Here is a 13,672-nt window from a genome sequence, read left to right as displayed (position 1 = left end):
GGGGACAGTGGGGATGATGGAGAGGGCCTCAGGGTTTCGAGGGCTGAGAGAGCCTCTAAACAGGAAGGCCCAGGCTTAAGTAAGCATGCAGGCAGTTGGTAGCTATGGGGTGGGGCACAAAGAGTGAGCAGAGTTGGAATCAAGATTCAGTAATCAACCTGCCCACCTAGGGACCTGTTTTCTCGCCATCATTAGGTGGGTCTAGCTAGGAGATGAAAGAGAAGCAGGAGGTCAGCGGCCACCCCTGCATCAGGTTTGGTTTCCCATCCCATCCAATAAGGTTCCTATCCTTCTAGGCAGATCTCTGAGTCCTCACTCTGGGGCAGCCCAAGACACTCCCGTAGGAGATTTCTCAGTTAATAATAACTCACATACTGACAGCACTCGGTGGCCTTCAGTGTTCTTCTCCTGCCATACCTTATGTGTCTTACGGTCCATCTGGGACGGACAGAGTGCCTCCTTTCCATAGGAGATGCTGCAGCTCAGAAACATTAAGGCCTTGCCAGAGTCACAAGGCCAGTGGGTGATTAAATTGGGAATCCAGCCCAGCTCTGGAGCTTGCGAACTCCACAGTGACGCTGCAGCAGCTTTAGAAAACAGAGCCTGGTGATGGCTGATTCCCAGAGAAGAGAAGCCTGGGAAAGGGGATGGGCCAGGCTCCTGAGTGGGAGGAAGATGGGGGTGATGGAGGCGGAGAATGGAGGCAGAAAGGGAGCAGTTTGGGGGTAGGGATGAAGGTTGGAGAGGCTTTGAGACAGAACTAGATGTCTTTCTGGAAAGGCCTGGTCCAATGGTCTAGCAGGGTTGAAAAAAACAGCAGCTGCATCCTCCTACACCAGGCCTCAGTGACAAGGTGGGGAGAAGCCCATTGCTCCCATTTCACAGGAAGGAACATGGAGGCAAGAGAGATGCCCACATGGCTTGCCCAAAGGCCCCTAGGAACTTAGGGCCCAGGGGCCCTGTTAGAAGCCAGGGAAGGTAGACAAGCCGTGGGAGACTTTCCCACTCTGCGGTGGATGATGAAACAGAGGAGAAGGAAGGTGGAGATGGACAGAGAAATCTGGGGCTGCATCCAGAGGCGGGGAGGGGGGAGGTTGAGGCTTGGAGAGAGCCTGTCAGCAGCAGAGATGGTGGAGGGATAAGGCCCCGACACCCAGCTCCGGTTCCAGGCAGGCAGCATCAGCTGGTAGGGTGTCACGGAGCCCCGAGCCTCCTCCCTCCCCGCGGACCCATCCACTTGGGCGGCTCCGCAGCGCGCGCTCCCTGGTCCCGGGACGAGGGGACCGGACGGAGGGGACAGGGGAGGGGAAGGTGCGCCGCCTCCTCCCGCTGGGCTTGTAAATCCGCAGCGGCCTCCGCAGCAGCCTCCCAGCCCGCCCCCGGCCCCCTCCTCCTCCCGCGCTGGAATGGTACGTTCCGGTCCGCCTGGCCCGGCTGCAGTGGATGTTGCTAGAACCCACGCGGAGGAGGGAAGAGACGCAGGCAGGCTGCGGTGACCCAAGCGGCCGCCCCTGCCTCAGGGACCCCTTCCCGGAGACACGGCACCATGACCCAAGGAAAGGTATCGGCATCTCCCCCACCTGCACCACCCTCCATCCTCCGGCTTCCAGTTCCCTGTCATCCCGAGCGAACTCTCTGGATCACTCGAGCATCCGCCCCTGGCGCTTGTGCGAAGGTCCTCTGTGGTCCTTGTTCAAGTCAGAGGACCTAAAGGCCCATTTCAAAGAATGGGTTAGGGCTTCTTCCTGCCCAACAGGCCCACCTCCCCTCCCTTCCACCCCTCACCTCCATATCCCCCTCCCCCGTGCGCTTTGGCATCTTAGGACCCTTCACAGGTGCCTTGGTTCCCTTAAGGAATCAGTCTGGGTGTCCGCGGTGTGGTGGGGGGAGTGGTGGAGGGCACCTGGGTTAATGCCCGAGGGGCCATGCCTACCCTGCCCGATCCCCTGCTCCAATCCCAATTCTGATCCCGCTCCGCTCATCTTTCACACCCCTACAGAGACACCCCCCCCCCCAACTCCCTGTCATGAGTCCCCGTCTGGACACAGCCCTTGTGTTTGGGCCAGGGAGGCATTTACCATGACAATCCTGCCTCAGGATGCTGATTTTTGGTTTTGTTTTTGCTAGGCATGGGACAAGATGGGACCAGATGAAACGTCTCTTTTTCCCCATTTTTAGGTTTGAAATGGAGGGGAGGGGCTGGGGCAGAGACTTGGCTGGCCTAGTACAGTTACATAACGTCAACAGCCTGTGGAATTATACAACAGCCAGGACCTGGGGCAAAGGGGGAGGGTCTTCTGGCCCTCTGTTTTGGGGGTGCTAAGGATTGGGCAGAGGAAACAGAGAGGACCCTCCCCTACACTCCCCCTTCTTCTCACCAAGATGAGCTTCAGAGCCAATGACATCCTTCCCTGGGCTCTCAGACCCTCCTCTCTCTGTTTTTGATCTCATGAGACCTCCAAATGATGTCATTGGGTGATACCACCTCCTGCCACTGGGCAGACCTCTCTTGGGAATGCCGGATGTGTGTGTGTGTGTGTGTGTGTGTGTGTGTGTTTAGGGGGGCAGGGCCCTGGAGGCTCTGGAGCTGATCAGCAGGGTGGGGGCTGGTGAGCAGCACCTGTTCTGGACAGGGCTGAAATCAGAGGTGATAACCCATTTCCTGGATCTGGGCTCCAAGGACTTGGTTCGGTGGGCTGAACTGGATTTTCCTGGATGTGACCCTTCTGGTCTGGGTGATGAAGGGGGATGGGGAGCGGGAGGGCCCCTGGGTGAGCCAGAGCCCCAATCCCACAGGCCTGGGCTCTGCAAGGCCCTTCCCTAGGGGGGGAAATGAAGAGCTGGTGAAAATGAAGAACTTCACCCCCCAGTCCTCCCTCCTCCTCCCCTCCCCCCGCTGATTCCCCCCACCTACTCACAGGCTTTCTGGGGGTGAAAAGGACCCTCCAGTTCAGGGGTCCTTGGGGCTGTGTGCAGGCAGAGATCTTCTGGTGCTCAGTCACCTCTGGGCTGCCTTAGCCAGAAGCATCCTGCGAAGAATGAACTCTGCGGCCTTGCTCTAGGGCCCTTCAGGCTTAACACATTCTTTCTGCAGCCAGACCTGACTCCTATTCATTTTCTCTCTCTCTTTTTTAAAGATCTTATTTATTTATTTATTTGACACAGAGAGAGATCAAAAGTAAGCAGAGAGGCAGGCAGAGAGAGAGGGGAAGCAGGTTCCCCGCTGAGCAGAGAGCCTGATGTGGGGCTTGATCCCAGGACCCCGAGATCATGACCTGAGCCAAAGGCAGAGGCTTTAACTCACTGAGCCACCCAGGCGCCCTCCCATTCATTTTCTGAGTTTGAATCTTTTTGGTGTTGGTTCAGTTTTCATACCGCCCCTCCCCCACAGTCTTCCCTCTGGTCGGCCTTTAGGCCCTCCCAGCTCACATCCTCTCACCAAAGCTTAAGTGGACACTCTGGGGCAGCGAGCAGAGCCGAGTGTAAATAGACTTAAGTTTTCAACCTGTCATGGAACATTTCCCACTGGGCCTCAGTTTCCTCATCTTTAAGATGAAGGAAGGGGCGGAACTAGGTGACTTCTCAGGTCCGTTCTAGCAGTGACACCCTGTGATTCTGTTCTGGTTTGGGAGAGAGGCTAAGATTCCAATACACAAGGCCAAAACAGGATCCTTTACCAGGAACCTCTTGCCCTTCCTCCAGTCCCCGTATCCCCGCAACCCCTCTCTGTTTCCCTGCTCGCCCATTCCCACTTTTCTAGTGTCATCTCCAGCCTGACCGAAGGAGACCAGTCCCAATGGAGGGTGCTTGGGCTCTGCAGCCCAGTGGTCTATGTGTCGGTCTGTGACTTCGGACAAGTCATTCTTCCCCTCGGAGCCTCAGTTCCCCCATTTTAAAACCGGGCTCAGAATACAACTAGCAAAAGGTAACAGGGAGATTAAGGAAAAGAAACTTTCACTCCATGATATTCTTGAGGACCTACTCTGTGCCAGGCCCTTCCCTGGACCACAGGGAGACAATGGAACCATTCCGATCCATTCTCTGCCCCAGGGATGATGACCGCCAAGGGTGGGCTCTCCTAAGAATGTCTCCTTCCAAAGTTTTTATTCCAGCTTCGGTGTTTGCCCCAGACCAACCCTGGCCTTCCTGAAGCCCAGTTGAACCATCTATAGAAAAAGGGAGAGCCTTTCCCCCCACCCCAGCATTATTGGGGTGGGGGGAAATAAAAATTGACAAATTGACAAATAAAAATTCTACATATTTAAGGTACACCAACTAGATATTTTGATATACATATGTACTGTGAAATGATCACCACAATCAAGCTAGTTAACCTGTCACTTCACATAGTTACCTTTCTTTGTGTGTGAGGAGAACTCTTAAGATCCAGCCTCTCAGCAAATTTCAAATCTACAGTTCAGTATTGTTAACTATAATCACCATACTGTACATTAGATCTCCAGAACATATTCATCCTGCACAATGGAAACTTTGCGCCCTTTGACCAACATCTTCCCATTCCCCGTGCCCCCCCACCCCCACCCCCTGGCAACCACCATTCTCCTCTGTGCTTCTTTGAGTCTGGCTACTTTTGATTCCCAATATAACCGATATCATGCAGTTTTTGTCCTTCTGTTTCTGACTTATTTCACTTAGTGTAACCATCCTCCAGAGTCACCTATGTGGTTGCAAATGAAGGATTTCTTTCTTTCTTTTCTTTTTTTAAAAGAAGATTTTATTTATTTATTTGACAGACAGAGATCACAAGTAGGCAGAGAAGCAGACAGGGGGGGTGGGGGGGAGCAGGCTCCCCACCGAGCAGAAAGCCCCATGTGGGGCTCGATTCCAGGACCCTGGGATCATGACCCAAGCTGAAGGCAGAGGCCCAACCCACTGAGCCACCCAGGCACCCCGATTTCTTTCTTTTCTTAAGGCTGAATAACATTTCCTATCCTGCATAAAATAGGGAGATTCTCATCTGTGCCCCCAACCTTCCTAGTGCAGGTGAGAAAGTACCAGAAATTAGGGGCTTGTGAGAAGGACTTGGAAGACTCCCTTTCCTTGGTGACTGTCTGTGACTGTCTCTCCTTGCCTCTACTCCACAGATCTCCGTGGCTAACAAAGCCCCCGGGACAGAGGGGCAGCAGCAGGCCAGTGGGGAGAAGAAGGAAACTCCAGCAGTGCCCTCGGCCCCACCCTCCTATGAGGAGGCCACCTCTGGGGAGGGGCTGAAGGCAGGGGCCTTCCCCCCGGCCCCGTCAGCCGTGCCTCTCCATCCCAGCTGGGCCTATGTGGACCCTAGTAAGTCTCTGAGCTCCTGGAGGCAGGAGCATTAAGGGGAGTGTTGGGACCAGATGAGAAACCTGGGTAGGAGGAAGTTGCCTGTAAATAGATGCATTGTGTGGTTGTTATATGAGGCTCTGTTGTCAGAGGCTTGGGATTTGGAGGACTCTTCCAAAGGTAGGTCAAGGAGGACTCCATGGAAAGGGAGAGACACAGTGTCTGCAGTCACAGTACTCTTGAGGGAGGTGTGTGGATGTCAGCCTCTGTGCCTCTCATGGCCAGGCATAATTCGTAGGCAGGCTGACCCAGGCCAATTCCAGCTCTCTGCAGACCAAGAATCACAGCCAGTGGGAGCCCCTCTGTCAAGATGAGCAGACTGTGGGAGCTTTGCCTCAGGGCTGGGAACATACAGTTCCCCACAAGCTATAAGGAAGGACCCCCTTCAAGCTTTCCTCAGCTCCTATGGCCTCCCTCAGCAGCTCCTCAAACTACCCTTCACCCCCATCTTATCAACTCCCACCCTCTCCAGCAGATTCTAGAAGGAACCTCAAGAATAACACCTCAGACAGAGCCTCTACTCACCAGCAGTGGCCACCACGGTCCACACCCCTTACCACAAATCCCTCGGCCCAGAGCTAAGCAGCCCTATACCTGCTGTGACCTGTTGGAAGGCCAATGAAAGTCTGGTGTTTGTGGGAACCTTCTCACTGCCCCAGATACCCACAGGACTGCTTTCTTTCTCCTCTTCTCCCACTCTGTGTCCTGGCCATTCAGGCTTTGGCAGGGGCTGTAGACAGAACGTGAAAGAGAAGTGCAACATTAAAGGGTGAGGGCCTCCAGGCCCCAGGTTTGTAGTGGGTTTCCCCTCTCTCCCCCTTCCTCAGTTTCCATTTCTGGGTTGCAGAGATTAGCTGCCTTAAGTAATGTTTTCCAGGGAACTGCTGGGGCAGGAAGGGACCTCATTTTAGTCCACATGTGACAAACATTTAAGTGTGTGCCAAGCACTGTGTCCAGCCCCCATTAAATTTCCAGGGATGCATCTCTTTGCAAGACTTGCCCTCGCAGACCTGACTCCATAGACAAGCATGCAGTGACAGAGGCCTGGGCAGCTGACCTAACCCACCCGGCAGTCGGAGAAGGCTGCCTTGACAAAGGGATATCCGCACTGAGTCCTGAAGGATTACATGAGTTAGCCTGGTGAAGAGACAGGGAAATGAGTGTTTGGGCTGGGAGATGATGATTTGCAGAGGTCCAGAGGCAAGAAAGCACATGGCTGGAAAAATAGAGTCAGCTGGAGAAACGTGTAGGAGGGAGGAATGTGCACCAGGGCTGAGGGCTCAGGGGAGGCTGTGGAGGCTTTGTTAAGGATCTTGAACTTGAGTAAAAGGCAGTGGGGAGCCATCAAAGAGCTTGATGCAGGCTCGGCTTTGAAAGACCAAAACTGATGTTTTTGCTCCGGAGAGTAAGATCATGGAGAAATGGCAGGAAGAGAATGGGAACTGAAATGACAGAGGACGAATACAGAGCCTAGTCTTAGGAGTGGCCCAGCTGAGGGGTGGAAAGGAGAGGGCAGCAGAGTCCCTACCAGGCACAGAGCCATAGGCTTTCACTTTCATCTAGTTTGGTCCCCACGAGGTGAGTATCACTGACCCTAGCAGAGAGAAGACTCAGAGATGGCTGGTGACTTGCTCAAGGTCACACAGCTAGTCAGCCTTAGAGGAAGGATCTGCATGTTGGTCTTTCTGACTGTGGATCCCATGCTCTTCCCCAGGCCTGATACCTAGGCTCTGGGTTCTGGGAGCAGCCCCCAAACTTCATTTCCATCCATACCCTCCTTGCCCTGGCTTTCCTTCCCTCTCTTGTCTTCCCCCTGCCTTGCTTCCAGGCTGGGGTACCAGCAGGTCCTTCCTCCCCAGCTAGTCCCCAGTTCTTACCCCAAGGACCTTAGAGCAAGCTGGGGTAGGACCTTTGACCCTGGGATGTGCTAGGTGACTCCCTCTCTGGTTCTCAGCCACAAAGGGAGAACAGCCAGCAGGTTCAGGGAAAACAAGTGGGGGACGTAAAGGGTGGTTATTTGTTTGCCCGGGCTTGGCCCCGGAGAGCTCCAACCAGCGTGTAGGAAGCGGAGAGGAGATGACAGTTTATTCTCAGGACTCAGACAGGAGAAGCAGGTGGGGAGAGTGATCTGGGGATGGGATGGGTTTGGGTGAGATGTCTGAGAACGGGGCTAGAGAGAAAGGCATGCCCAATCCTGAGAGCCACTTTGACAAAAGTCAACTCTGGACAGGTGGCCACTAGGAGCAGCATTTAAATGATTTAAATGTCTGGGAGCCCTCATGGCCCTCCCCATGTCCATCCAGGCAGCTCTAGTTATGAGAACGGTTTCCCCGCTGGAGACCATGAGCTCTTCACCACCTTCAGCTGGGATGACCAGAAAGTTCGACGAGTCTTCATCAGAAAGGTAACCACCTCTCCCAACTCTCAAGGACTCGGGGTTAGGTGGGGAGAGTCCCTTGGGAAGGCCCTGGTCCATCCTTCTGTCTGCAGATTCGTACAGAGGCTACCCCTCTCCCCCTCTCCAATGACCCCAGCTGGCAGTACCTACTGGGAAGCATGTCCCTAGGTTTCAGCCCACTTCCTCCTGCTATGCCTAACCCAGTGTCTCATCCTCTTTCTAAATACTTGGGACCTCTCGTCCTGTAGGGGTGGGCTCTGGATCATCTTTGCTCTTTTTATACCTTGTCCTTAGTCCATTCTAGTGACCCCCAAGAAGGAGAGTGGAGGGTATAGGATGCAGGTCTAGAGAGGAGACTGAGTTACTGGGAAGCTGGGATCCCCCTGAGCCTCAGTGGGGGGCCAAGTCTCTGTGGCCACAGATGGGGCTCTCCAAAGCTGAACAGAACTCCCTCCTACCCCTAGGTCTATACAATCTTGCTGATCCAGCTGCTGGTGACCTTGGGTGTCGTGGCTCTTTTTACCTTCTGGTGAGTTGGTGGCATGGACCTGACACTTTCCAGGGACAGCCGTGGTGAGGCTAGATGGTTCTGGGAATGTTTGGCTAAGTGATTTGGCTAAGCAGATGGCCTCATGCTGGGAAGGAACTTCAGTGAGTGCCCACAAGGAGTCCTCCACTCAGGGGCAGGGGGTGGAGAGGACCTGGTGGTTTCTGGGCCATCAGGTGTCCACAAGGCAGTCATCCTCTCAGATCTTCCAGCCCCACAACCTGGTACCTCCCCACCCCAGCCCAGGACTGTGGTGGGGCTCCCTGTGCCCCACAGGGGTACCTTCCCCCTTTCTCCTCACCAGTCCTGGGAGCCCTGGAGGGTGGATGCAGAGATGGAGCTAGAGGGCACTTTCTGATTCTCCCCTCTCCTTTCTTTGCAGTGACCCCGTTAAGGACTATGTCCAGGCCAACCCAGGATGGTACTGGGCATCCTAGTGAGTATACCCTAGGCCTCCAGGCCCCTTCTCAGAGAACCCTCAGTGGCACAAGGTGGGAAATCTCCCCTGACAGAAGCCAGGCCCATGGCTCCTCCCCACCCTAAAGGGAGACTGTCCTCACAAGAGCATGGCCAGAAGGACCCTTCTGGTGTTTAGATCTGAGACGGAGGGAAGAAGCAGACTGAGGTTCTGGTGCTTGCACAAAGAAGGGAGGGTGGGGCTGGGGCCCCAGCTGGAGAGACCCAGACCTTGGCCTTGAGGGGAAGGGGGCCTGGAACACCTTGGCCCACACTAATGATGATGTTGCTACTCTAATTAATGTTGTTATTAATGCCTATGAATTATTCATCGTAATAGGTACCACTTACGGAGTGCCTAATAAGGGTTGGGCGTTGTTCTGTGTGCTGGATGTACAGTATTGCATTCGATCCTCGAGTCAACTGGGAAGGATTACTTCAGAAAACTGAAGGTTCAGAGAGGTTGAGTAATTTGCCCAAGGTCACACAGCTAGTCAGTGGTGGATTGGGGATTCAAATCCAGGGTTCAGGTTGAGGCCTGTGCTCTTCATCACTCTGCTTGGCAGGTTCCCTTCCTCTCGAGCCACTCAGCTCCTGCTTGTCCTCTGGAGCGTGGCAGGTAACTTAAGAGAAGAAGTTTGATGGGATAGCTGATTCCTGACCCTCTTATCTGGGCAATTAGGGGTCATTCTGGATAATTCTAGGCCAGAACTACCCTGGGCTCAAAGCAGAACTGCTCTCACCTAAGTCTTGTTCAGCCTATGGTCCATTTGGTAAATAAGGGACGAGACTAGCGGAGGACTGGAAGGCGCCATGTAAGGGAATCTGAGACACCTCAGAGAGCCATGAAGGCTTATTGGGCGGAAGTTCTGGATGTCTGGTGAGGAGCTTGCACCCTCCAGCTGTGCTAGGCCTGCTTTTGGGCGGAGATATGGTGGAGAGGTTGGCTTGGCCTCCTGGACCACCCCAAGTCCAGAACAGTCTTAGAGTAGGCTTTGAATTAACACAAGCCAGCCATAAACTGACAAGAAGGAGAGTCGTCCTGGCCTCTACAGCTCTTTAGAGGAGCAGAGGAGTGGAGAGGTAGCTCAGTCAAGTTGGGAGTCCCAGGGGAGGAGACATTCACACCTGGAACCTTACTTAAGGCGTAGGGCAGAGGGCCTGTCTGCAGACCAGACAGAAAGGTATACAACTAGGGGAACAGGGAGGCACTGTGTGGTAAGCTAATGAGACCCCAGGGACTGCCCCCGGGCCAGCCCACATGGCAGGTTGGCATGGTTCCCAGTACGTCAGCACCGCCTGGCAGACTCAGGTGCCCTGAGGACTCAGGAATGGAGTCCCCAGGCCCTTCAGCAGGCCTTCTGTGGGAGGGTCGGCAGGACTCCACGTCCTGAGCCGACGGTGGCAGGGACACAGCCCAGGAATGAGCAGACTCGGAAGTGGGGGCAGAGTCCACCCCACTGAGAATCCGGCCTATGGATGGCGAGATTGAATGGTCCTTCACCTCCACATCTCTGGACAGAAAGCGGAGATATTCCCCCCATCTCTGGGTGGGCGGAGAGATGTTGGGAGTGGGCATGGACCCTGCGCTTTTTATGTCACAAAGCCTTGGAAGTACTTGCAAATTCTACCACCAGAATGCTGCCCTCTTCTCCAGAAAGCCAGCCTGTGGCTCTGTCCCACCCCAGCCCCTTCCCTCTTCTCAGCTCTCTCCTCTTTGCCCCCCTGAACCTGCTTCTGGGTCTGAGACCTCATGGGTCTCACCTCCTACCACATACCAAGCCCCTAATAGCAATAAGAATAAGACCACTCTTCCCATGGTGAGGCACCGTGTCAGTGCTTTCCAGGTATTATCATTTGATCCGGAAAACAAGCCTACCAGGCAGATACTGGGATTATCCCCATTCTACAGATGAAGACGTGAGGCTCTTGCTTCCTAAGCCTCGTAGTGTTGCGCACTTCCCCTAAGTGCTGGCTACCTCCCTGCTGCCCCGGGATTGGCCCTAGAGCGGGACACACCGAGGGAGGACACTGGGTTTGGACGCTTTCCTCCACCTGAGCCTCACTCCCTTGTTCTGACACTCTGTAAACAGACCTTGGCTCCAGCCCAGGCCCTGGGGCCCCAGCACTGACAAGCAAGTTTCTTTCTTTTACTTCTGTGACTCATTCTTTGCCCCCTGGGATGGCGGCCTTCCAGCACCCCCCTCAACTCTCCGCCTTCTCAAGGCCCCAGTCATCTCCCTTAGCAGGGATCCTGCCGTATTGTCTGATTATTGTCTGATTGCTCCCTCAGGGCCCTATGGTGGGAAGGAGTTGGGGCTGTGGGCATGGGGGGTGGGGGTTGGCAGGCAGAGGAAGAAACGGTAAGACCAGAGCCAGGAGAGGTGGGTCAGAGCCTCTCTGGGAGATTGTCAATCTAATAGATTGTCAGTCTAAAAGTAATAACAACTCCCACTCTCAAGTCCTTACCCTGTGCCAGGCCCTGTGCTAAATGTTGGGGTGCGTACTCTCTGTCCTGCTACAGCTCCGTGAATCAGTACCAGTATTGCTGTTTCACTAAGGAGGAGACGAGGGGGTTCTGCAATTAAGTAACTTGTTCAAGGTCACACAAAGTGGTAGAGCTAGGCTAAGAATATGAGTGTTGGGCTCCAAACGGGCGCCGTAACCCCTGGGGGGATGATGTCCCTCTGCCCTTCCTCTGATACCTGGTCTTGAGGGCTGAGGAGCTGTGGGCTAGGAAGAGAAAGAGACTGGGTGGGCTCTTGCCCTTCGGATACTCCCAGTCTGGAAGGAAGGCAGGACTCACACCCAGGACGCACATAGACAAGGGTGTTGTTATTATTATTATTATTATCATCATCATCAATATTGCCAACGTGACTGACCAGTGACTCAAGTTGAGACCAGAAGAGAGCAGATCCTGGAGTGTTTCTCAACTGGGGCCGGATAATTCTGCTGTCCCTCACTGGTCCTTGGCACTAAGAACTCCTCAGTCACTGGGGCAACTGTCCCCCATCACTTGAGAGCAGCTGAAGTAAAGGAGAAGATGATGATGGAAAGGTCCTATTTGCTAAATCCAATAGGCTTTTCTCCGCTCCTACATCCCCTATGCTTTTGGATTTCATCCAGATGTATTTAAAGGTCACCTAACCATTGCCAGGCCCCAGGTTAATCTGAGGAATGCAAAATGAGTAGGTCACACCAGATGCTACGTCTGGGCAGGGGTTCAGGTGAACAGGCCCGTAGGGTGTGGGGCGTGGGCTGCAGTTAAGGAATGTCTATGGTGCACGGAGGGAGCCCCTCTGACCCAAGCCTTGGGCATCCCTGCCGGCTGGTCCTTCCCAGCAGGAGCAGAGGGTGGTGGGCGTTTTAAGAGGGTACAGAGGGCAGGGAGGAGGTTGGCAGGGCAGATCAAGCAGGGCTTTGCCAGGTCTTTGGGAATTCTAAACAAGGGAGTCCCAGGGTCGGGTCTATCTGGGGCTTAAAGGGTGAAAGGGAGGGCTGGAGACAACAGGACCAGACAGAGAGAGGCGGTCCCACCTGAAAGGGTGATATTGGGCAGGGAGAGAAGGTGACAGATCCGAACGCAGCCTGGGTAGGAGGATTGGCAGGTCCCCGTGATTAATCAGGTGAGGCCATCAGAGAGTCAAGGATGCAGAGTTCTCTGGTTGGGCGATGTGGATGTGCGTAGTGTCCTCTGCAAGATGAGACTCAGGAGCAGGGGCAGGGAGGAGGACAAGTTCACTCCTGACCTGCTGGGTTTGGCACATTTCTGAATGGCCGTGTCTGCCGAGTTGGCAGTTGCCTGTTCAGGTCTGGGGTTGAGAAGGAACATCTAGATGAGAAACAAAGGTGTGGGAGCCGTGAGCCTTTGCCTGTTAGAGGGAGTCCTTGGGGGAGTGAGCCCCCAGGGAGAGCATGAGGGGACATTGCCCAGGTGGGATGCTATATCAAAGGAACGGGGACTATTTAGATTCTCTGAAGGCGACTGGGAAGGAGTGGCCTGGGGCATAGGAGGGGCCCCAGGAGTGTGTCATTTTGGAACCAGGGGAACAATGGGAGTGATCAGATGTTGAAAAGTCAGGTTAAGACAGGGACTAACAAGTGTCGCTGGGACTCAACAAGGTCACAGGGCTGTGGCAAAGCCGGCTCTCATTAAGTGGGGCTGGGTTTGGGTTTGTGGGGTTGGGGAGTAATTCAGGGATGGAGAAGGATACTACGAAATGGGGACAGCTGTTTCAAGAAGCTTCTCCAGGAGGCTGGATGAAGTAGCCGTAGCTGGAACTGGGGAAGATGTTGGCCGAAGATGGGAAAGAGCTGAGGAGGGCTGTGTGGGAGGAGAGGCACCAGCAGAAAGGCTGAGGTATTAGAGAGAGAGATGGTGGGACCCCTGAGTGGGTGGGGCCTGGAGCCCAGGCTGGGGCGATGGGCCGGGGATGGAAGGACAGGAAAAAGGGCACACAAATGCATGGTACAGTGTTTGCAGATGGCAGGCGGGGAACCAAGGGAGCCCCACGTCATCTTGAATCTTTCTGGGATGCGTCAGGCCAGATATGCAGGAATGAGGCAGCCTGGGATGTCTGTGGGTGGGGGAAAGATGGTTGGAATTGCTGCTGGTGGGATAGGTGATGAACCCAGGAGGAAGAGGGCCCTGTTGAGGGCCCACTGGGGGCTGGAGACCATGCACTGATGCTGGCACCAATCTAGGTAGGCATGGACACACGCCTGGAGTCCTCAGCCCCTCGTCTTCCACCTCCTAGACTGGTCCTCACCTCCACTGCTGTCTAGAAAATTCTCAGTCCTCAGCCCTTCCTGTTGCTGGATGGCACCTGACCTCCCAGCCGGTCATCCACTGGACATGGCCTCCTGATCCGGAAATTCACGTCACTAGTACTTCCTGCCTGGGCCAGGTGCTGGCAGGACAGATGAGG

The 13,672-nt window shown here is 54.5% G+C and overlaps 1 protein-coding gene across 1 annotated transcript in view; it reads left to right on the top strand.

Moving 5' to 3' along the window:
- The first annotated feature begins 1,432 nt into the window (after positions 1–1,432).
- Positions 1,433–13,672, top strand: part of FAIM2 (Fas apoptotic inhibitory molecule 2) — a 33,089-nt gene continuing 20,849 nt past the window's right edge. Inside the window, exons 1-5 of the mRNA XM_082741236.1 lie at positions 1,433–1,561; positions 5,106–5,301; positions 7,644–7,744; positions 8,203–8,267; positions 8,668–8,721. Coding sequence (XP_082597362.1) covers positions 1,547–1,561; positions 5,106–5,301; positions 7,644–7,744; positions 8,203–8,267; positions 8,668–8,721 — 431 coding nt within the window. The 5' untranslated portion in view covers positions 1,433–1,546. The remainder of the gene's footprint in view (positions 1,562–5,105; positions 5,302–7,643; positions 7,745–8,202; positions 8,268–8,667; positions 8,722–13,672) is intronic.

Source organism: Mustela nivalis (genome assembly GCF_964662115.1).
Source record: "Mustela nivalis genome assembly, chromosome: 7".
In the NCBI taxonomy this organism is placed as follows: Eukaryota; Metazoa; Chordata; class Mammalia; order Carnivora; family Mustelidae; genus Mustela; species Mustela nivalis.
The sequence above is the reverse complement of the archived record's forward strand: the minus strand, read 5'-3'. Positions and strand labels throughout refer to the sequence as shown.